A 23,666-nucleotide genomic window follows, 5' to 3' on the forward strand; every position below is an offset into this window, starting at 1 on the left:
TCGAGAATTTACGCCAGTGTCCTGTTATATTTTAGATAGCAAGGAGCAGACGGCCGAGTTTATTAAACTCCACCGAGACAGCGGTGACACATATCTGAAGGCTAGACCGTCCAATTTCCCCAGCCGTTTACTTTTCCGGCCTACCCGACCTTCTGAGGACCCGGCCCACATAGACTGCGAAGTCTGGGTCCTCAGGAGGATGCAGCCCATGAATTTGGACACGACCATTGTCTCAGTCTCCCCTTGTCTCCTGCTCCTCTACTCTCATGGTTCTAAGGTTCCATGTTCCCAGTTCCTGTTTCCCACTGTTTCTCAGTTTAGGTTTTCTGTTTTAGTTCCTTGTTACATTTTCTTACATTTTCTTATTTTTGTGTTATTAGATGATCTTAATAAGCCTTTATGAATATGGATAAAGGGATTAACAATGCCTATCCCAATGCAAACTCATATATAAGAATGCTACTATAGGTTAATCAATCAATTATTGAGGCTTTATTTACTAGTAATATATTAATAAAACATAATTAAGCAATTTTGAGTGATATTTCCGTTTCAATAAAGTGTTAAAATATGGACTTAATTGGTAGTAAGCTATAATTTATGCATGAATACATTCTATGAACCTTGCATTAATAATGATTTAATCAATCATTTTTTTTATTTAACACCAATTAATAAAGAAAACTATATCTATCTATCTATCTATCTATCTATCTATCTATCTATCTATCTATATATATATATATATATATATATATATATATATATATATATAGTCCATTGCATACATTTTTTCCATAAATAGCAAAACACAAAATATTAAAAATTATAATAAAGAGGTCATAATTACAGTCCTTCCCTTCTAAAGCATGTCTAATTAAAAACTGTTGATGTATGTAAATCAAACAGACTAAAAACTTAAATACATTAATAAGTTCCTAATTACTTAGGAAACGTCAGTGTTGTTTTAATGCATTGGCTCCATACTTTCATAATTCATCTTGTATACAGCTGGATAATCCGTAAGTATCACTGATCTTCAGTTATTTGTCTTGTTACTGTGTAAATGGAAATAATAAGTTTATAATATCTTGAAGAGAAGACTAGAATATGAAAGACGGAAACCTACAAAGCAAAATGTAATAAGCCTTAATAGTTTTTTCTCAGCTAAAGGCAAGAGTCGATACTTGATCTGCCTAATGAACCCAGACCACAGCTAGTTTAGTGATTTTTTCCTCTCCCTACAAAATATTTTTTAAAGACACCATTTGATATTTTGGACTTTCTTGTTTCACTTATGGCAGTATAATTGATATAAATAGTGTCAACAGTATTTCCATTGGTTGCTTTAAGAGTAAAGTTGAGAGTAGTCCTCTGTACCCACCCACAAATGATTATTTTGTCTGTCCCTGAGTTTAAATTTAACATTCCTCTGGTTGTTTCACTACTTCTCTTCCTGTGTATATCAGAGAGCCTTATGTGTTAATCTTACATATTATACAAGCTATGAAGCTCTAGCTTCATTAGCATATTTGACATGGGAATAAAAAAAAAAACAATTCCTCGCAACCGCTACCATCTCCTCCACCACCACATTATTACGCAGCCAGTCAGTGTTGAATCTAGTCTTTCTTAGCTCAACATTTGTACAGAAGTCATGTTACTACCATACTTGATGTGATTTAAATTTGGTAGAAGAGGACAAATATAGAAACATTAGCGGGAAATTGTCTTTCAAGATAGCAATTAAAAATAATTATGGAAATATGGTCGGAATGTATAACAACAGTAAGACTTATGCAACCTTGTAAAAGTTTTCATTTAATTAAAAAACACCTCTGAAATAAACGGTATGGAGTAGAAAGTGCAATGTTTGGACTTTGAGGCAGAAGCAGAAAGCCATATAACATGGAAATACTGATTTCTACTCATAAATGCATCTTTTGCGGGGGTTCCCCATGACCCATCTCTGAACACGCCCATAATCCCTTTACAAAATTGTAATAAAATTATTATGTTTACTGATTATTACTTTCTTAGGTTTTGTGATAAACTGAGGGACTCCTCACCGAATCTCAAAAATAGATCCACACTGCGCCCTTACTGAGTTCCAAGTGCAGTAATGTCATTATATGCTGCAGGCTTCTCTTCGCTTTATGATGTATTAGGTGTAATCAAATTTTGCGCTCCTCCGCACTCTTGGGTCAGCTCACTATCGGCTTTTGATTTTTCTTTTTCTTTCTTTCTTTTCCTTTTTTCTCTCTCTCTCCGGAGAGACACGTCATGTAGTGAGCTCACATTACTGTTTCGTGTGGTATTTAAAGAGTGCGTCCTCATTGCTTGGCAGAGCGGAGATCCTACTGACATCCGAGCCGGGAGCGTGCGTGTGTGTACCGGCCTGCAATTGAAGCACTCCGCCGTCCGGAGGTCTAAGGTGGGCGGAGACTTGAGATCGAGGTCCTCCTGTGTGCAGATAGAGACACACCGTACATTTGTGAGACTGCAACCGCACACCGGTCCGAGGAGGAAACATCATGGCAACGACTACTTGCACACGTTTTACAGATGAATACCAGCTGTACGAGGAGCTTGGCAAGTAAGCCGCTGTTATATTAATTATCCAGAGTCTCCTGCATGCAGCCTGACCCCGTCCTGTAACCGTACAGAGCATGAGGAATCAAGATCTGCACATCTGCGGTGATGATTGCAGCTCCATCCTTCCAAAACAAACGCACGCTGGTCTGGAGCAACTAAAATTAGCTCTAAACCTAAATCCTCAGTGCAGGGCGTATTTTGTGGACTTCTTGAAATGCATGAGCCAACCAGTGATGGTGTTTAAGATTGTCAGATTCTGTGTGAAGAAATACTTTAAGGGCACCCCCGCCCAGGATAATTAGGGACAAAGCGGTCTAATATGAGGGACAGATTGGAATCATCATCAGCTGTCTTTAATCACAGTGGCACAAAGCTCAACAGAGATGTCAAAGAATAATGCTGCTACTGCCCTTTGATCTACTGCAAATCTAATGAGGTGTGTCTTGTGATTAATAAGGAAAAAAGATGAGGGAGTGAGAATGTGTGGCCCTTAATAGGATGCAGACAAATTGAAACTGAAGAGGCTATGGGTGTCCCAGTGGGTAGAGGCAAAGTGGACTCAATGTCTCTGTCAGGTTGTGCGTGGGTAGAAAGGATCTCTCTGCAATGTTTGCCTCACAGGAACATTTATTCAACAGCCAGGCATAGAGAGAGAAAAGCTTATTGTGATTGCTGTGGTTGGTTACAGTATGAGCATTTTATGTTTCTTTTAAGTTCAGTTGTTTTTTGGTGATCTTTAATGTGTGTGTGTGTGTGTGTGTGTGTGTGTGTGTGTGTGTGTGTGTGTGTGTGTGTGTGTGTGTGAAGATAACTTAAAGACAATAGTCACGGCAGCAGCAGTTGCCCTTGCTGATAATAGAGGCTTTATTTTGCTTGTGTTGTCATGTCTGCTGTGTCCCAGGTTTATGAATTTGGTTTTGAATGTGCAATGCAGATGTAAAAACAAGATTTGCTGATGAGTATTCCCTGACTCACACCAAGTGACCTTGGTCACCCAATCAACCCCAACTCTGGTATAAGTAAAGGTACTGCATTGAATACTCAATGACCAGACAAATATGTATTTAGAGTAAAAGTATTGAATGCAGTCAGTGACATAAGGCTTATTTCTAAGTAGCATATTGGATTAAAGCTAACAATGAATTTGATTTTCAGTGCTAATTATTTTTTAGGTGTTTTGCAGTTAAGTACAGTTCTGATGTACTTCAACTTTCTAATTTCAGAGTTTAGAGAAAAGTACTTAAATATTATCCAGCATTTCTTTTAAAGCCTTTAGCAACTATAAAATATAACCATGGCTAAAATGTGATTTTGGAGGTTGGGTAACCCTAAATTCAGACACAGGCACACTTGAACCCTTGGATATAATGCATTATTATGCTGTAATTAAAACTTACCAATGTTAGGACTATACGGTACAGTCACGAGTCATCCCTTATGTCTTTATATTTTGCTTGAAAGGAGCCAGCCTCGGAAGCACTAGTTCTCTACATATTTTGAAGCTCTTTCAGACTTTTTCTTTTGGACATTGGCTGCTTTTTTACCGAATTGTAGTCCAGTCCTTGTACCTGATCATTTTCAGAAAATCTACATAACAGAAACTTAAACAAAGAACCAATTTTAAATTGAATCTTGGGCACTTTATTGCTAGGAGCCTGTTGCAAAAGCATTGTTCAAGTTTCTTTAGTTGAATCTATGGAAAATATCACAGTAGAGTAAGTAGGTATGGAGTAAGAAAAGTGGCAGGCTTAAAAACACTACCTACAGCAGATGAACAGTGTCTGAAAATCATGTCCTTAAGAAATACAAAAACCAGCAATGACACATCAGACAGCTGTTACAGATTTGCCAGCTGCACGTCCATGATGCGAATCTCCCATTTCTCCACTTCCCAAAAGTGCTATACTGGATTGAGATCTGGTGACTATGGAGATCATTTGAGTACAGTGAATTCATTGTTATCTTGAATAAACCAGTTTGAGATGATTTGAACTTTGTGGGGAAGATAAATGAGGCTACAAAAGAGAGAGCATATTTCTGCCATATTGGCTTAAAATTCTTCTCCTCACGTATGAGGTCTTGAATAATCAGGCTCCATCTTATCCAAATATAGCACATCCCCCAAAGACTGCTGGCTTACACATGGTTCCCAGGGTATTTAAAAGTAGAATGAGAGGCCTTGAGCTTTTAGGCCCTTCTTGTGTGTAACCAGTTCCCAGTTTGGATTTGGGAGACAGTTTTAAAATTAGACCTAAAACTTATTATAACCTATTAAAACTTATTTTTGATCAAATTTATAGTCAGGACTAGATCAGGTGACCCTGAATCCTCCCATACTTATGCTAGAATAGGTCTAGGCTGCTGGACGCTTCCCATGATGCACTGAGGGTTTCTTGTTCACTCACTTTCTTCATTCACTGTGTGTTTACACACCACTCTGCATTTAATCATTAGTTATTATTAATCTCTGCCTCTCTTCAACAGAGTGTTTTTGTTGTGTCTTCCCCCATCATTCCCAACCAGTCACAGCAGATGGCCCCTCTCCCTGAGCCTGGTTCTGCCGGAGGTTTATTCTTGTTAAAAGGGAGTTTTTCTTTCCCACTGTCACCAATTGTTTGCTCAAAGGGGGTCATCTGATTATTGAGGTTTTCCCTGTATTAGTGTAGGGTCTTTACCTCACATTATCAAGCGCCTTGAGATCTGTGCTGTAATTTGGTGGTATATAAATAAAGTTGAATTGAAAAACGTATTTAATTTTTTTATTTTTACTTTACTTAAATTTTTACTTAAATTCATCTGCTACATACAGTCTGTGATGCCATGTTTAACTTTAATTGTCAGGCCATTGTGATGCCCATAATGTATATGCAGTAGTTCAAAGAATTCCAAGCCAGTAACATTTACATCACCGTGTTTCTCAATGACTATCAAGTTCTTCTCCTGAAAAGCTGGTTTTGTTCTATGCCAAATGTATCTACTGTGGCCAAACAACCCAACATGAGTGACTATGAATGGCTAATTTTGCATATTTGTAGATTACAAGATGCCAATAATTTTTAGAGCTGCATTTATTGGAAATGGACTTTAGTTTTGGCAAATTAGCAGCTTGCTTCATGTGTAAACAAACTGTAGACTCCAGTATCCAAACACTGTAGAAATTAGCATTATTAATGACCAAAATTTTTAACCCCATGTCAGATTCTTGATTACCACATGGAATTTCCAGGAAGATTGCCATTATGTTATTATTATATGAAGGAATAGACTTACTACTAAAAGTTTTCTATCTGGCTATATGACATCCATTTTTATTATATGACAAAAGGGAAAAGATAGTAGATTAGGTAAGAGACCTTACACTCACATTAATCCAGGTTTTAGACCCAGATCCAGCACTCCAGCTGATTCCCACCTGCCCTGCAGATAACCTGTCATGTTTAAGCTCTGCTGCCTTTTCCACCAACCAGCGGGATGTCAGCAAGTGTCATGCTTAGTCACCCTGTCTCCCCATAATATATTCATGTTGGAGAGCTTGTGAGAGGCATGGGCTCTGAGGGGAGTGTGAGTGTTTCATTGCATAACAATACTGAGGTGAGATAAAATTAGCTCTGAGAAATGACAGAGGAGGTTATTTCTGTTGGTCTCTATTGAGTTTGAAGAGCAAATGTGGCCCCAAAAACTCTAAAATGCTCACACTTAGGGTACTTCAAATTGATGGCTTTTCTTTCCTGTTTGATGCCGCTGAAATTACTGGAATTATTACAGTGGACGGGGTTCAAGTCTAACCTGTGGCTGTTTGCACTTTGTCACTCCTTTCCTGTCAATCGTCAGCTCTGCCATCAAATGAAGGCTAATACAATCTTTAAAAACAAAGGGTTAACTTATGAGAGGGTAAAATGTCAAAAACAATGAGAAGTACATTTGTCTTCATTATACATTATTTCCTTAGGGATTAATAAAGTATTCTGCTGATGATTTTGATAATAATAGCCCTTTTGGTATGTCTGTCTGTCTGTCTATTTGACAGTGCCGTGACAGACAGACAGACAGACAGTATAAGAGCCCTTACTTTTTAAGAGTTGTTGAGAGAAGAGAAGAGAAGAGAAGAGAGAGGTGACAATGAATAAGTAGCAGTATGAATAAGTCTGAAGTGGCAGAGAGGTGTGTGAGGACGGTGTAAGACATGTATGAAGACAGTGAGTGATCTTTGGAATATGTAGGTGGAAAAGAGCATGGAGAGGTGGGGATATGCACTGGAGGAATACAGGTGACAGGTGTAACAGTGAAGATGAAGATGTAGAGATAGTAAATGTAGATGGAAAAGAGGACCAAAGAGAATTTTGAATGTGGAAGACATCCAGAAGGTAGATGTAACAGAGGAGAATGCAAGGATGAGTGGATGATGGCGGCAAATGATCTGCTGTGCTGACCATTAAAGGGAGTAGCCGAAAGAAGAAGAAGAACACATTTTGAGTGTTGGTGCTGGAGTAGCACCAACACTGAAAAAGAAGCCTATCAATCCTGAACATAATGATATTTCATGCCAGTGTCATTGTAGTAGACCATATTAGAACTTGCCTTAATCAGCCAGGCTATCCTAAGCCTAGGCTTATGTTGTTATCCACAGTAGATACTAAATAATAGTATCGTGTCCCTTGGTTCTGCAGTCAGATCCATTACCTGCTAATTACAGAAAAATCTAAGTAATATAAATTTGAAGCACTTAATTGGGTAAGAGAGGAACTAATCTAGAATAGTTAAGAGAAAACATGAAATATACTATACTCCCTGTGTGAGGAGATAGTGATGTTTTTAATGATTTGTGGTTGACAAAATTTAGGCTTGTGATTTTAATTTATTCTCTTCTCAACATATTCACAGTTTGTTTTTGGAAAAGAATAGATAAACAAATAGAGCTGCAACAAAGGCTACATTGTATAGGGTTTGATTGTATAACTAGTTTCACTCTATCTAATAGATAAATTTCTTGGATTAAAAAAGTGCTTAAACTAATCTGACATCAAATTCAAAGTAGTAATTACAAGTGAGGTACTACTGCAGGAAAAGGCATCTTTGCACTTTTTCTCTTGGACAAAATCTTTATTTCTTAAATAATGCTTTTATGTGGCTGTGGTTGGATTTAGGAATAGGTTAGGTAATAGTGCTCACTGAGATACATGGTTATGTCGGAAATGATGGGTGGTTTGTATGCTTGCCTAACAGCAAGAAGGGCCAGGATTCAAATCTACTATCTGAGGCCTTTCTGTAAGTTTGCACGTCCTTCCTGTGTCTGCATGGATTTTCTCCTGGTTTCTTCATACAGTACAAAGACATGGCATCAGGTTAACACAGCTGTGATTGATTTTCTACCTTTCTGCTTCAGTACCTAAAACCTTTGGATAATACTCTGTATTAGATTAGACAGAAAAGAGTCCAGAATGACAGTGAGGTCAGCTGGACAGCTATGATGTCCCTATTGATGCTGACCAAGCTTATACAGTAGCCTCTCACCCCCTGTTTCCTGTCTTTTTTTTTTTCCCCAGGGGGGCCTTTTCAGTGGTGCGTCGCTGTGTCAAACTTTGTACAGGCCAAGAGTATGCAGCCAAAATCATCAATACCAAAAAGCTCTCGGCCAGAGGTGAGAGTGAAAAACAAAGCTATCAAATACTCTCTGCATTTTCAGGAATTTGAAGAAGCAGAGACATCATTTCATCATCATGTGTATGTCCCAGATTTGAAAGGCTCACATTAGCATATTTTAGCGCTTGTTTGATTCCAGAGTGTGAAGCCTTCACGTCTGTTTCTCGGAGAGAGGCAGATGATGGGCTCAGTCATAATCCACAGCACGAGAACTAATCTGTGCTTTGAAAATCAAGCATTTCCCCAAAAAATACTTACAAGGAGAGTCCAACTATGAGACAGCAGCATTATGTTTATTTTTACTTTTCCCAACATAACACTGACAAAAAAGGAAAGACAATACAAAACACCTCTGAAAACAGCTAAAAATACGGTGGTGTTATTGCTGTTCAGAAATGAGCTCATAGGTGGGACCGTGGGAGTGTCAGCCTCACACAACCTTTATTAAAAATACAACCAGTTCTGTCTCAGGTTCAGGAATGTTTCCGCTGAAATTGTTTGTTCCTCTGTGTGCAGAACTGATACAGATGCTTGTGTCTGAACTGTAGGGCAACACTAGCTGCCTACATCTCTTACACTAACCTCCAAGCAAAACATTCAGTTGAACCAAAGATCGTCTTGTTTCCTTCTCTACACTCCTTGGTTACTTTTTTCACCTTTTGGTCATTTCCTTACCTGTTTTTTTTCTCCTCTATTTTATCCCTTGTTAAGCCTGTCTTGGTTTTTTCTTGTCTACCTATTTCTATTTTCTATTCTTTCTGCAGTGTCATTCCTGATATGTTTCTCCTGTAGTCTCTTTCCTCTGATGTTGTTTTTCTGCTTTTGCTGCTGGTTCTTCCTTCTTTTCTGTCTACTTCTCTCTTCACCATTCCTCTTCCTTTCCCTTTTTCCTCTCTTCTTTCTTCCCTTGTATCTTCTGTATTTTTTGTCCCTGTTTTTTCCTCTTCTTTGCACTGATGTTTTCTTCACTTCTATAATTGTTTAACTCGACTTTTCTCTCTTGTTTCCCCTTCTATCACTTTTCTTGTTTTACTTCTTGCTTTTTCTCGTCATATCACATCCCCTCCAGTTGTTTTTGGTATCGTTTTCTTTTTCTGCCTTGTTTTTTGTCCTCTCCGTTCCTATTTTCTCCCTGTTTTCTTTTTGTTTTTCATTCCATGTTTCCTCTCTTCTCATTTTTCCCCTCCTTTTCTTTCTTGTGTGCTTACTTTCTTGTTTTCGCACCCTATTCTGTTCTCTATTCTTCATTTCTCAATGCGTTTTATTTACTTTTTTTTCTTGTTTCATTTACTGTCATATCATCCCTCTTTTTCTCCCGTTTCATCTCCTTGCCATTCGTTTTGACCACAGTGGTGTTTTCTTGCTTTGCTTGTTTTGTCGCAAACTAACATAGCATTACTTCCTTGTAGACCATCAGAAACTGGAGCGGGAAGCCAGGATCTGCAGATTGCTAAAGCATCCCAACATTGGTGAGACTTTTTTTCAGATTTCTGTTTATTACATTTTTAAAGATAACTCATCCAAGTGACTTCTTTAGTCTTAGCTGACTGCAGGTTTCCCCAACCTTATAAACAGTACAATAACGGAAACTACCCCAGTGAATGAACAATGGGCTGTGAGGTCAGTTCCTTGATTATTAATATGCAAATTCTAATGAGAACTTAAGGTTGGGGAAACCTGCAGTCAGCTGAGACTGAAGAAGTCACTTGGATGAGTGACGAAACATTTCTCCCATTGAAAACACAGGTGTCTGAGGTGGAGTTGGGGAGGAGGTGGGTTGCATGAACGAAAGTCTGAAAGGGGGATAGACGAAGAGCACACATTCAAATCATGCGAAGCGGAGGCTGATTGGCTCAAAGAAGGCGGATGAGAAAATAATTGGGCAAGAGTGAGAGTCTGAATAATACAAAGACAGAAGAGTACAGAAATTTAAAATGCACAGAATTGAGCATAAGTAGTTTGTAGACAGCAGGCAAGAATATTATTGGACAGAGTAATGATATCAGAATTGAGTTTAACAGTGTGGGGAAATGAGACGAGAGATTACAGATCTTCCTCACTGAATTTACGCATAAGCTTCATTGGAACTGAGCAATACTTATGAATTTAGTTTTGCTTTTCTTATTTCTATTGTACAGCTGTCTATTTTGTATATGTATCTGACAACATCATATTAGTGGGCGTGATGAGGCTTAATCAGAATGTGTTAATGTAAGCCCTTTGCATTAGCAATCTTACTGAGTTAGCTAAACTATTGAATTATATATACAGTCATACTAAGTTGTTCTTTGTTAATATTTATTGTTTAAAATCTGTAACCCTGAGTCAAGTGAGTTGTGGGGTTGATGACTATCATCAGAAAAATCAGAAGAGTTCACAATGATCCTCTTAACAATGCACAAAGAAAGATGTGCAACGTGAACTTCAAAGTCTTTGCACTGAAGTTTTGCAAGACAAACAGTAATGCTGTGTATGTTTCTAAAAATTAAAAAAAAAAACATACAGGGAGATGCTGACATAAAATGGGGCATTTTTAACTCATTAAGTTATATTAAACTAATCCTTTGAAAGAGGTGAACTAAAAATATTTCAACTTTAATGTATTTCAGATTTTTATTTAGACTATTTAAACACTGAAAATATTTCACTTTTAAATCTGTCAGCTTAAGATTTTTATTGATAAGCCATCATAAATGGGAAACAGGCTTTAATGAATTGCTTCATGGAGAAATTGTCAATAATGAATGCATGAAAGACCCCAATGTTTAACTGTTTATATTTAAAATGGAACTTCACAAACTTCTGGTTGGGATCTCATTTCTGTACACTGGCTATACAGACATTAATTGTGATAAAAAAAATAAAGCAGGGTGTGCTTTAGGGTGTGGTTGCCTTGTGATGGACAAGATGCTGCCATATGGCTTTAACACTATGCAAGAGAAATGATACATCATTTGAAAGATAAACCTATAACACTCCAAAAGACACTCTAAATCTGCATCTCATTTTATATTGGCCTAAATTAACAGCCTAATTCATATCAGTGAATAAGCAATGTCCTTTGCTGCACTAGTGTTGACTGATCAGCTGATCAGCTGTTTAGCAATATGAAATATCAGTTCTTGTGGAAAAATATTCATCAGTTAAAAAAAAATAGAAATAGAAAAAGCTAAAGCAATATCTATTGTTTGTTCTTACCAGTATGTCTTAAATATATGGGTTCATTTGGTCTATAATAGTGCCGAAAGGCCTTAATAAATGTGCTTTATAGCAGCCTGTATTAAAAAAAATGTCCTAAAACAGACCTAATTAGTCTGATATCCCTCTTGCAGTTCGTCTTCATGACAGTATCTCTGAGGAAGGCTTCCACTATCTCCTCTTTGACTTGTGAGTTGCTTCCTTTCTTTTTTACTTCTCCTGTTTCCCTCCTTCCATCCTCTACTTCTTTTTTCCATTCTCCCCTCCCTTGTCCTCTGCCTCCTCTTTCCTCTCCAATGGTGCTTCATTTTCCGCTCCCTTCCTTCAGTCCTTATGGCATCTGTCTCCTCAGTGATGCCACTGCTTTACATGATTTCTTTCTTTATACCTGCATCTCTTCATTCCTTCTTCTCTTCTTCTTTTTTCTCTTCTGTCTCCATCCCCCTTCTTGATTCCAAGGCAGTTCCCCCATTGCATAACAGCACCCCCACCCCCTTCCTTGCAGCTCCCACTTTAGTGCACACACAGATCTACACTCCCCCGCACTGGAGCCAGTCTCCATGGCAACACAGTCAGAGTGAATCCTGCAACCGGGGTTTCCCCCTAATGAGGACATCCCCCTCCTGCTTGTGTGTGTGTGTGTGTGTGTATACATTTGTGCTGTCTGAGTAAAGAATAAAAATTTATATAATTTGCCATTTTAACCTCCATCTTTCTATTTCTCAGAGTGACAGGAGGGGAGCTGTTTGAGGATATTGTGGCTCGAGAATACTACAGTGAAGCAGATGCAAGGTAAACCCCTGGTGAATATTATCTTTGACCCCCTTTTTCTTCATCTTTTCTTCATCCTCTGCCTATGTCAGTCCTCCAGCCTCTGCAGTCCTCCAGCAGCAACTTGGAGAGTTGTGTTCCTCTCATTAGCACGCAGATAATTTTGACACATTGTTTTTTCTTTTTTTTTTTTTTTTGGCAGAACAGGCTGTGGCTCTGACGGATTATACCTCTGCGCAATTTTCTGTGCACTGAATTGCAAATTGAGGGCGAGGAGCTTTCTCCAGAGTCCAAATTTACAGACAGATTGAAACATACAAGAAAACTGTACAAAAGGCACACATGCCCATGCCATAACCCCCTTAGGAGGCAGACTTAAATCAATTTGACTGCGGAGGCGGTTTGTGAAGGCGTGAGAGAGAAGAGAAGAAGGGGACAGAAATGTTAAAGGGAGGATGGGAAGAGGTAGAATGAGAGATGCAGTAAACTGATTTTTTAAGCTATTTATTATTTTCCATAAACAGATTTAGCCCTCAATCCTCATCCTAACTCTGGCTTATTCATCTGTTATCCAATTCAGGACAATGAGTGATCTTTTTCACATTCGGTTTGGACTGTTATACTTCCAACATAAAATATGAAGTATTAGTCAACTATAGCATGAGAGCCATCAACTTTTCAAGTGAAGCAGGGTTTGTTTTGTGTCTATGCAGCAACAGTAAAACTGGAGTTTTGTATTATGTTGCCAAAAGCATTATATAAATGTTTTATCTGTGGTAATTCCTTCAAATTGGAATTTAGTTAAAGTAATAAAGTACAAAACATAATCATCAATCAAATCATGATGTTTATGCTGTCAGAAAATAAATGACCATACCTTATTGTCAATATATTTTATATTTAAACAGTGCCAAATCACAACAACAGTCACTTCAAGGGGCTTTATATTGTAAAGTAGACCCTACAACAATACAGAGAAGAACCCAACAATCATATGACCCCCTATGAGCAAGCACTTTGGCAACAATGGGAAGGAAAAAAACCCTTTTAACAGGAAGAAACCTCCAGCAGGGAGGGGTGGCCATCTGCCATCTGGGTGAGAGAATTGAAGACAGGACAAAAGACATGCTGTGAAAGAGAGCCAGGGATTAATAACAAGAATGAGTCAATGCAGAGAAGTCTATTAACACATAGTGAGTGAGAAAGGTGACTGTATCTTTAGAGTTGCCTTACCTTTAAGTTCTGTTATGGAAATCTTTGCAATCTTTGCAAAGGGGGTCAAATACAGGTAATGGTAGAGAGTGTGATGAGGAGGTGCTTGATATAGAACAGAAATGAAGGACAGACAGTATTAAATTTGAAAGAGATCGGAAACTGCAAGGTGGTGGCAGGGTAGAATGTAACAGGAGGGCTTTCAGTAATCAGTAGGATGGCGTTGGAGAGTAAGAAGAGGAAGTGGGTGAAGGCAGAGGCAAGGATTAAATGGTGGATGTCGGAGAAAGCAGAATGTTGCTCAGAGTTGAGAGTTGAGAAAGGCTCTGGGTGGTAAGAGAGAGTTATCATATAGTACTGAGGCATTTGGTTTAGCCTTTTGACAAACTAAAGAGGACAAGGACACTTGGTGGTGGAATAAGGAAGTACAGGAAGTACAGGAACGTATTCAAAGGCAGAGGATAGCAAAGAGTAAAAAGTAAGTCAGGGAGATGACAAAAGTAAACAGGAGTACTGGGAGGCTGGGGTACATCAAAGAAAGAGCCTGCAAGGGAAAAGGCTTTTAGTGAATTGTTGTATGTGGGATAGACACAAAAGAAAGAGAAAATTACTTTTGCTGATTGGCTAGGCAGAAAGATTTAGCTGCAAGTGATGCACAGCAGGTTAAGGTGATTAAGGAGAGAAACAGAAATGTGCTAACAAGAGAAGAGAGTGTGTTGAGAAATTGAAAGATGATAAACCTGTTGAGTTATGGAGATGTATATAGAAGAGTACAGTGGACTGTTTGGCCAGTTTTTTTTAAAAACACAGTTTTAAAGAATGAGAGGATGACTGAGGAATGGTAATAAAGTATACTGACTCCAGATTTCCAGAATGACAGTAATGTGCAGAGGTATAGTAAGTACAGGGGGATAGAGTTGATTTGCCTCACCATGGGATGAGGAAAAAGTTGTGGAAGCTAGGTTAAGAAGAGACGTGATGAGTAGTGATTGTTTGGATAGTTTTACCATTTTGTCTTATTGTAGCTGCTAGTGGTTCAATAAACACAGCAAAGAGAGGTGGTGAGAGAGGACATCTTTACCTGTCCCCATTGTGTAGACTGAAGTTTTGTGAACTCAATTAATTGGTGGTGACTGTGGTCTTTAGTGAAGTGTAAAGTGTCTTTATGCAGTCATTTAATTAATTTTCTCCAAGTGTTGGAAACAGTAATTTCTACTTAACTCTATCAAATGTTTTTTCTCTGTCTAATAATAAAATTATGGTGTTTATTGTTGTTTGAAAGCTGTATTGAATTGAAAAGTTTTTGGGAATTAATGGATGAATATCTACTTTTAATAAAACCTTTCAGATCAAGATGAATAAGAAATTGTATGATTTTATCTAGTCAGGATGCTATGCTATAAATGTCTTTCAAAGTGACTGGAGAAACCTTCAGTTACAGGCATTTTATTATTCGGCATTTGATTGAGTACATTAGAGATAGGGTTTTATCTAGTGTGTTCATTTGCTCTTGTGTGAGGTTTAAGGATGTCAAGCAATTTAATGATGTATTCAATATTCAGATCATAATCTGAGGTTTATAATTACAAAACAAATCCTGGAAACATTAGTTATATCTATAGAACTGTAAAAAAAAAAAAACACCTGATAAGTCCTAGGTAACTGTAATTATTGCTTTAACTGTGTTTTGTTTAACTAGATTTGGGATTTTACAAGGTATTCACTTGAATTATTACTACACTGGACTTTGTTGAATTGAAGTCATTGAGAGAAACCGTTGGTGTGTGTGTGTTTTTTCTTTCTGTTTTTGTTTACTAGATCATTTAGTTCTATATCTTATACATATGTACGTATATATGCTTATACAGTGTCAAAAGCGTTTTCAAAATCTTTAATTTTTTATTCCAAATTTGAGATACCATTCAGTGTCTTCCTTTTTTCTTTTATAGTACGAGATGATCATGCCTCTTAATACTAGTTGGCTTGTTTCCCAAACAAGTGATGAAGAGGTGTTCTTAGAGTCATTTGCTTTGTTGAAGATAGCAAAAGTAGATGAGTTTAAATCATCACCTGTCTGTCAGATTTGTTCTAATAAACATGATATCACTTAGATTCCTTGAGGGGAATTTCTTCAAATTGGGGAAAATATTCACTTGGACTTGAACTTATTAAATTTTAGAAGTGAAAAGTTATTATTAATCTCAGGCTCTCATCCACAGCATCTCTTTTGTCCTGTCTCCCTCCCATCAAACCCAAACAGTTGTGGCAGATAGTTACCCGTCTGTGAGCCTGGTCCTCCCGAAGGTTTCTTCCTGTTAAAAGGGAGTTTTCCCATTCCACTGTCACCAAGTGCTTGCTCACAGGGGGTTGTCTGGTTTTTTGGATTTTCTCTTTATTATTGTAGACTTGTTGTTTTACACCATAAAGCACATTGAGGCAATTGTTTTATGGCACTATAAAAATAAAACTGAGTTAAATTGAAAAAGTCTTCAAGCTCCAAGGACAAAAAAACTGCTCTGGGTCCTAACTTTGGAATTACACTAAATGTGACCAAATTTCAAAAAAGAAAGGTCATTATATATCCAAATGGTCCAGTTTAAAACTTCATTGACATTGTAATGTTCAACAAGAACACTTTGCTTGCCGTTATTGAAAACAATAAGTCACAAACAGAACAATAAATTGTAATCAGTTTGACCAGATATGACATTGGTAATACTACTCTTTGGTGCTTCCCAAATAAAGTTCATCAATGACTTCACAATATACTGTACCATAACTGCAACTTGACTGGATGGAAGATGCATACAACCACAAGCCACTTATACATACTAATCACTAAACAGTATGTTAAACAATATGTTTAATGAAACAGAACTCACAGACAGTCAGTGGTGCTAAATATGGGGAAACATGTTGTCAGCGGAGACTGAACAAATCACTTGTCAGAGTAATGACATGTTTCTTCCAGTTGAAATGCATCATCCAGATGCACATAATCGGCTTTCTTGGATTTCTTTAACTGGCTGATTAAGGATGCATCAAGACATTTTCTGTCTTTTTATTTAAAAAAATATATAATATCACAGATTTAGATCACAGCCTTTATTTCTGTTTAATGAGTAATATTAGAAAGTTGCAGAAAGATCCATCCACACACCTGCAGAAAGGGGCTACATGAACTTGCCTCTAATGAACAAATGCTATACTAATGCTTTGCCAGTTTGAAAAGTCTCTCAACCAATTAAAGGAGATCTGAAGATCAAAAGATATTTAAAAAAAGATAGGAATTTGTGTTAAACTATAAGGAAAGTTATTCCTCTAATTTTAACCTTTACTTGCCCTGTTATTCTCTGTTCTTTCCTTCAGCTGTCTTCAATCTCTCCTGTTCTCTTTGCATAAATTATGTGTGTGTCTGTGTGTGTGTGGCACTCTGTGTGTTCATGTGTGGGTGTGTGACTAGCAGGTCTTGATTTCTGTCCAACAGTATCTCACTAACGGTTTCCTCTCCGTACTCCATCTGTACGCAGAATCACTCAGTCTCTCCATTCTTTCTCTACCCTGTTCATGTCTCACTCACTCTAGATGACCAAAAAACAGATTTCCTGTTACTTACCCTCTTCTGGTGTCCAACCATATGGATTCATTTGGTTTTATGTGTCAGCTTTTCACATACTGTAGTTGTTACTTGAATTTCTGTCCACCACAAATCAGTGTGTAAAATAATTCCACAGAAAACTGATTATGAGTCCTCCGGATCAGTGGTCTCCAACTTTTTTTTGCGACACTGACCAGCTTATGTCCAACAATATTTTCACAGACCAGCCTTTAAGGTGTCGTGGATAAATAAAACAAAGTAAAACCAGTACCGGTACCAAAAAAAAAAGAAGATTTATTCATAACACACGGGAAAAGACCCAGGGTAACCGAGTCAATGATAAAAATGATTAAAAAATAATGATAAAAACCCTGAAAACCATAAATTTCACACCGAGCCTCAACTCTTGTGGCCCGGTACCAAACGACTCACGGACCAGTCCGTGGCCTGGGGGTCCATCCCCAGAGGTTGAATCCTAATGACTCTGTCACAGTCTTGTATATTTTTTTCCTCCAACACTATCATCAGGTCTGCATTTTCATTTTTCTTTGTTAGTCTGCACCATGGGTAAAGACTTGCAAAACTGGCATTTTTTTATCTCCCTCACAGGAAGAAACTAGCAATGATACAAGAACCACTAATGTAATTCTTGGCAAGTCAAAATGGGTGGGAATCCCATTAAAATGATCTCGACTTTGAAGCGATGTGTCACGTTAGCTGTGTAGAAGGCAGGTTAGGACCCAAATGGAGGACTTCAAAAGAACAATGCAAAACTCAAAACAGCTTTATTGCTGAGCAAAAGACAATAAAATACATTATACAAAATAAATCATACCAGGCAGAAAACAGGAACTCGTGAGATAGGCATAAACGAGGGAATATGGACAACGTGGAGCGTACAGCAAGATAAACACAGCCTAGAAGGAGAACATGGCAAAGGGCAAGGGAAGACTGAGACAATATAAACACACAGAGAATACTGAGGGAACAGACCACAGGTGGGAACACAGCGGACACTAATCACAGACTAATGAGACAATGGCTGTATCCCAGCCTTAAAGGCCGCATTTTAAGGCCGATTACGTCACCGCGACGCGACGAAGGCTGTCCCAATTCGAAGGCTGCTCGAAATGCGGCCCTCAAATGCGTCCTTCATTTCCCTGAATTTTAAGGACGTGGCGGTGTAGACTTCGTGGCCCAACATATCCCAGAATGCATAGTGCGGCGGTGGGTGTGGATAATTTTGCCGAAAAAAACGGCGGATGAGGGGCGCCCGAAGAGTAAACTTTAAGTAAGTACTGAATATTATGTCACTTATTTATGTGCAAATGTTTAATAACGAAGAACATTAAAACATTACTGTTGGCCACATGTCGGCAAAGTTATGTGACATTAGTGACGTTTGTACTAACTTGGTTTTAAAGCCTTTACTTTAAAATATACGCCGTTCAATAGCTGACCTTAATCTTACAGAGAATGATCAAAGCTCATGTAGAAACAAACAAACAAATGAACAAAAGATTTTCTCCTTCATTTCTGTCAAACAAAGCTGTATGAAACGTTTCCAGCTGTTAGTATCATGGTTGCTAGGCAACCTGGGCAGCGCAACGGAGGCTACACCGTCCCATTTCACAAGCCTCGCACTTCCGGCCTTAGCGGTCTTTAAGTACGCGGCCCTTGAGGATCGTTGAGACTGCGTACTTTAAGGCTGCAGACCCTGAATTGGGATACAGCCAAGGAGAGCAAAACTGAACATACTGGAGACGAGACACGGGCTACCAAAATAAAACAGGAAGCAACAGAGAATGGGAACGGAAATGCAGGTAAACAAATATAGCAACCCAGATTAAGACATGAGAACGGACAAGGACAAGAGATATACATGGAGACATGACTGACACGGAGACCTGGACAAAGATACACTAGCTTGATGCAGACAGAAGACAAAACACAGACAAAATGGAGTTTACGCAGAAGACGAAGCAGAGGAGACTGGGACACAATGAAGAAATAAGGGAGCGGACTTCACAATGAAACAGTGGACTAGAACCACAAAGACTTAATATAATACTCAATACAAAATAATAAAGACTAGAACATAAATAACATCAAATCCCCAAAAGAAAACATAAAGATTCTACAAAACTAAGACCCCTGGGTCCAAGACACCATAACTGAAGAAACAACCAAAGGGAGTGAAGTGTGGTAAATACATTTGAGGGTTATCTATGCAGCCAGGTACACTAGTGACCAATGTTCAGCTACAAATGATGTGCTGGAAGCATCTAAGCTTTACAGTCCAATATTTCAGTTCAGTTTTATTTATACAGCAGAGTCACAGGGTTAACAGAGAGCCACTCACACCTATGGCCAAATTTAGAATCAGCAATTAACCTAACCTTACTAACTGCATATCTTTGGACTGTGGGAGATCCAGATTACCCAGCGAAAACCAAAACAGCTACAGATTAGAACATGCAAACCCCACAAAGGCTGTGGCCAGATGGTGGATTCAAACCTTGCTCTGAGGCAACAGTGCTAACCAACACACCACCATGCTACCAGCATTTTAAAGCTGACCGCACAGCTGGCTATAACAAAATTTAAAATAACAATTAATATCTTATTTTTCTTAAGAAGAATAGGAAATGAATTATTACTAAAGTCCTCCAGTATCTCTCTTTTCCAGTATACATGCTGCTCTGCCTCAGTCTTCAGCCTTTCACCTCCTCAGCTCTGCTCCTCTGTGGTCCTCTGCTCCAGATTTCACTCTTTATTTAGTTCTTCATATTCTGGACATCTCTGTTTAGTGCAGTTATCGTTCCTCTGCTGCTCTGCATAGCCAGCAACATGTCCATGTGTCCATGCATCCATTATCCCTGCTGATCACAGCTCAATATCCTATTCGCAACCTGTTCAGCCCTGTTCAGAATCGTCTATCTAACTAGCTGCTATAGCTAATTTGACTATTGGGTAATCAAGAGCTAACTTTACTTTGTGCACCAACAAGTCAAGAAGTGAGGCTGATGTTGATTCATAGCTCTATCACTGCATCGTTTTTCCTTGAAGCTGAGTCAAATTGAAGTAAAGAAATATTTCAACCAGCACTGAAGAATACATGCCAGGACATGTATTCTTCAGTGCTGGTTATTACTGGTGTTCACTTTGGATATGCACCTTGACAACACTGGACAACAGCTAGATAGCTTACACTTTACTGTATACAGGCATTGCAAAAGTGTCTCTACATTCTTTCTGAAAGCCACAAAGGGGCGATCGCTGTGGTTTCAAAAAGAAATATAGTTGTACATGTAAGAAATCTGTGGGAAAATGGCACTCTGATCCCTTGATCTGTTATTTGCATTAAACTGATGAGTGTACAGTCTCAATAAGTAGTTTCAAGTATTACTGACTATAAAAAGGACATTTATTTTAAAAAGAAGAACTGAACATGCTTTTTGAAATGCAGAGTTAGAATCGAATCACCAAATAATTTCTATGAAGCTACATAGCAGAGGAAAGTCCAGTGAATGTAGCCTAGATGCTGGTGGTGGCCAGGATAAGGTAGATATGGGGAGGATGAATGTACTTCTTAGAGGCAGAGTGATAAAACAGCAATGACGTTTAAAGCACATGGAAAACAGAATGATTGGCTCACAGTGATGATTGGCAAGCCTACTTAGGTAAATGGCAGAATGCGACTTCTTAGGTTTCTCCGTCAGAGTCCCCCTTTGCTCATCACATTGGATATCAAAAATCCAAGATGGTTATGGTGAAAATGTTGAGTTTCTGGCTTTGTAATGGGACTAATCTTTCTTAAAGCCTGATAATACTTTCCACACTCACAAGTCCACTAGGGTATGCTTGCTTCTGAGTGATGTAAATGTCATCATCACACAGTGAGCAAATGCTTGCTTTTTTGTGACCACAGAGAATTTATATTACAATGCATGTGCCCTTGGTAGTGGACTTTAAAGAAATATCACAAGAATGACTACTTGACTATCAGGTCTCCAGCTCAGCTGTCCATGTCCTTGTTTGCAATAGACTATAATCAAGTCATTTCATATGCTAAGTGTGTTAGGGGTCTTAGTCTCTCCAAAGCCTGTTTTATTGATAATTACTCAATAAAATTACTGATTTTAAACCATTTTTAAACCATTTATATGCTTTGACAAATGGCAAAGCTACTTTGGGATCGACACATATGGATGTGTTGTTTACTTCTTATTCAAGTCCATACCTAATCTGTGATATTCAGCTAGAAAAAAACACAAGAAGGCAACAGTAAAAATACTGCAAACGTGAGGCTTCAGAATTTCCTTCTGTCCATTTTTTCAGTCACTTACCAGTTGAGAGTCAGCGGGCTTATCACAGCTTTCATAGGTGACATTTCTAACCACTGCACAACTGTGCCATCCAACTTCAAAAAAGTAATGAGTAATGTTACTGTAGCTTTGTCTGTCTTTTGCCATGGTGTGAAAAAATGTTTGCACCTTCCTTATTTCCTATTTTTTTGTATGTTTGTCACACTTAAATGTTTCAGATCAAACAAATTTAAATATTAGACAAAGATAACACAAGTAAACACAAGATGCTGTTTTAAATAAAGGTGTGGGGGGTTTTTTATTAAGAGGAATAAATTCCAACCCTACATGGCCCTGTGTGAAAAAGCAATTGCCCCCTAAACCTAATAACTGGTTGGGCCACCCTTTAGCAGCAACAACTGCAATTAAGCATTTGTGATAACTGGCAATCTTTTACAGTCTTTTCCAGTGCTGTGGAGGACTTTTGGCCCACTCATTTTTGCAGAGTTGTTCTAATTCAGCCACATTAAAGGGTTTTAGAACATAAACCATCTTTTTAAGGTTATGCCACATGTTGTTGTTGTGGTGGTGTTTTGGATCATTGTCCTACTGCACAACCCAAATGCGCTTCAGTTTGAGATCACAAAAAGACATTCTCCTTCAGGATCTTTTGGTACACAGCAGAATTCATGGTTCCATTTACCACAGCAAGTCTTCTGGGTCTTGAAGCAGCAAAACACTCTTGGGAAGGTTCACCACTGTTCCATGTTTTCACCATTTGTAGATAATGGCTCTCACTGTAGTTCGCTGAAGTCCCACAGCTTTAGAAATGGCTTTATAACCTTTTCCAGATCAACAGATCTCAGTTACTTTGTTTCTAATCTGTTTCTGAATTTCCTTGGATCGCAGCATGGTGTCTGGCTTTTGAGGATCTTTTGGTCTACTCCACTTTGTCAGGGCAGTCCTATTAAAGTGATTTCTTGATTGAGAAAAGTGTGTGGGTGTGACTAAAGAAAGTGAACTCCGCTTTCCAAAGAGGTAAAACACCACTGTTAATTTATGTTATAAAACATAAATTTACTGGGGACAATCACTTTTTCGCAGAGGGCCACGTAGGCATGGATTTTTTTCCCCCTTGATAATAAACAGCTTTACTTAGAAAGTGCATTTTGTGTTATATTTGTTTAATGTTTAAATTAGTTTGATGATCCGAAACGTTTAAGTGTGACAAATGTGTGACAAAAACAGGAAAACAGTTTTTTCACACCACTGTACACACAGTCTGTGTCAGCAACAATTGTAAAGTACACAGTTTCATGTTCTGTTTTGTTAGTAATATGATGACAGGTCTACAAAGCTCCTTTTCTCTCATTGTCACATAGTGCAGCTGTGTTTTCAGGTTTACACACTCTGGAGGCCATTTTAGAAAAGCTCCATGTTTAAAAATTCACTTTTAATTTGAACAGAATAGCAAGATGAAGAAACAAAGATATGTTTATGAACTGAATGAAATCTTAGCAATGGAGATTTAAAAAACTCTATTCGGAGGCAAATCAGGAAATATGTAAAGTGCTTCTCACATCAACTCCCTCGCTTCCTCGCCCTGCAACAGCCTCTGTGCCTCAGATCTTCCCGTTCTCTTCTCTTTCCACTTCTCTTTTTTACTATGTTTTTGGTCCCTTTCCTTCTCGTGTTGCTTCCTTTATCTGGTCTTCACTCTGTTGTTCTGTCTCCACAGTCACTGTATTCATCAGATTCTAGACAGTGTCTCTTACACCCACCACCATGACATAGTGCACAGGGACCTCAAGGTGTGTGTGTCTCACTGTGTTGCATTGCTGTGCACCCTCTGTACAAGAGCTGCTTGTATTTTATAGTCCTGTTTTTTAATTTTTGCCTGTGATTTGATGCAAGTTTTGTCTGTGCCTGCTGCCTGTTTGTTTGTCTCCCCTTGCCTGTCTTGCCTGTCTTCTGGTTCTGCTTTTGCAGCTCTCGTTGTACCATTTTAGAAGTCTGAAATATATTTACAATTCCTGTGGGTCCTAGGACTGTCATACTTTGAGCAAGAGTGACTGAGTGAGTGAGAAAACCTGAGAAAGGGTGAAGGAGTAGAGGCCAATAAAGTGACAGAGTGGCAGCAGCGACAACTTTAAATACTTGCAGAATCTTTTCCTCAAACGCTTTGTTATCACTGCTGCTAAATAAATTACACACAAAAATATACAGGTTAGACAGAGTGTCTTCCACACGGAGCTGCAGAGCCCTCCTACGCTGACTGACTAATATTTGGCACTTTCTTTAAAACAGAAAATAGCAAACTGCACACATTCTCTCTGTGTAGCTCA

The 23,666-nt window shown here is 38.4% G+C and overlaps 1 protein-coding gene across 15 annotated transcripts in view; it reads left to right on the top strand.

Moving 5' to 3' along the window:
- The first annotated feature begins 2,215 nt into the window (after positions 1-2,215).
- camk2b2 (calcium/calmodulin-dependent protein kinase (CaM kinase) II beta 2) overlaps positions 2,216-23,666 on the top strand; it is a 73,129-nt gene continuing 51,678 nt past the window's right edge. For 3 of the 15 annotated variants that reach the window (XM_085165305.1, XM_085165310.1, XM_085165306.1), the window contains exons 1-5: positions 2,220-2,596; positions 8,139-8,233; positions 9,645-9,704; positions 11,568-11,622; positions 12,160-12,225. In XM_085165305.1, the coding sequence (XP_085021431.1) occupies positions 2,535-2,596; positions 8,139-8,233; positions 9,645-9,704; positions 11,568-11,622; positions 12,160-12,225 (338 nt within the window). In that variant the 5' untranslated portion in view covers positions 2,220-2,534. Of the gene's footprint in view, positions 2,597-8,138; positions 8,234-9,644; positions 9,705-11,567; positions 11,623-12,159; positions 12,226-23,059; positions 23,133-23,666 lie in introns of all 15 variants that reach the window. The other 12 variants (XM_085165300.1, XM_085165311.1, XM_085165307.1 and 9 more) reach the window with 9 other exon arrangements.

Source organism: Neolamprologus multifasciatus, chromosome 7, assembly GCF_963576455.1.
Source record: "Neolamprologus multifasciatus chromosome 7, fNeoMul1.2, whole genome shotgun sequence".
Taxonomy (NCBI): Eukaryota; Metazoa; Chordata; class Actinopteri; order Cichliformes; family Cichlidae; genus Neolamprologus; species Neolamprologus multifasciatus.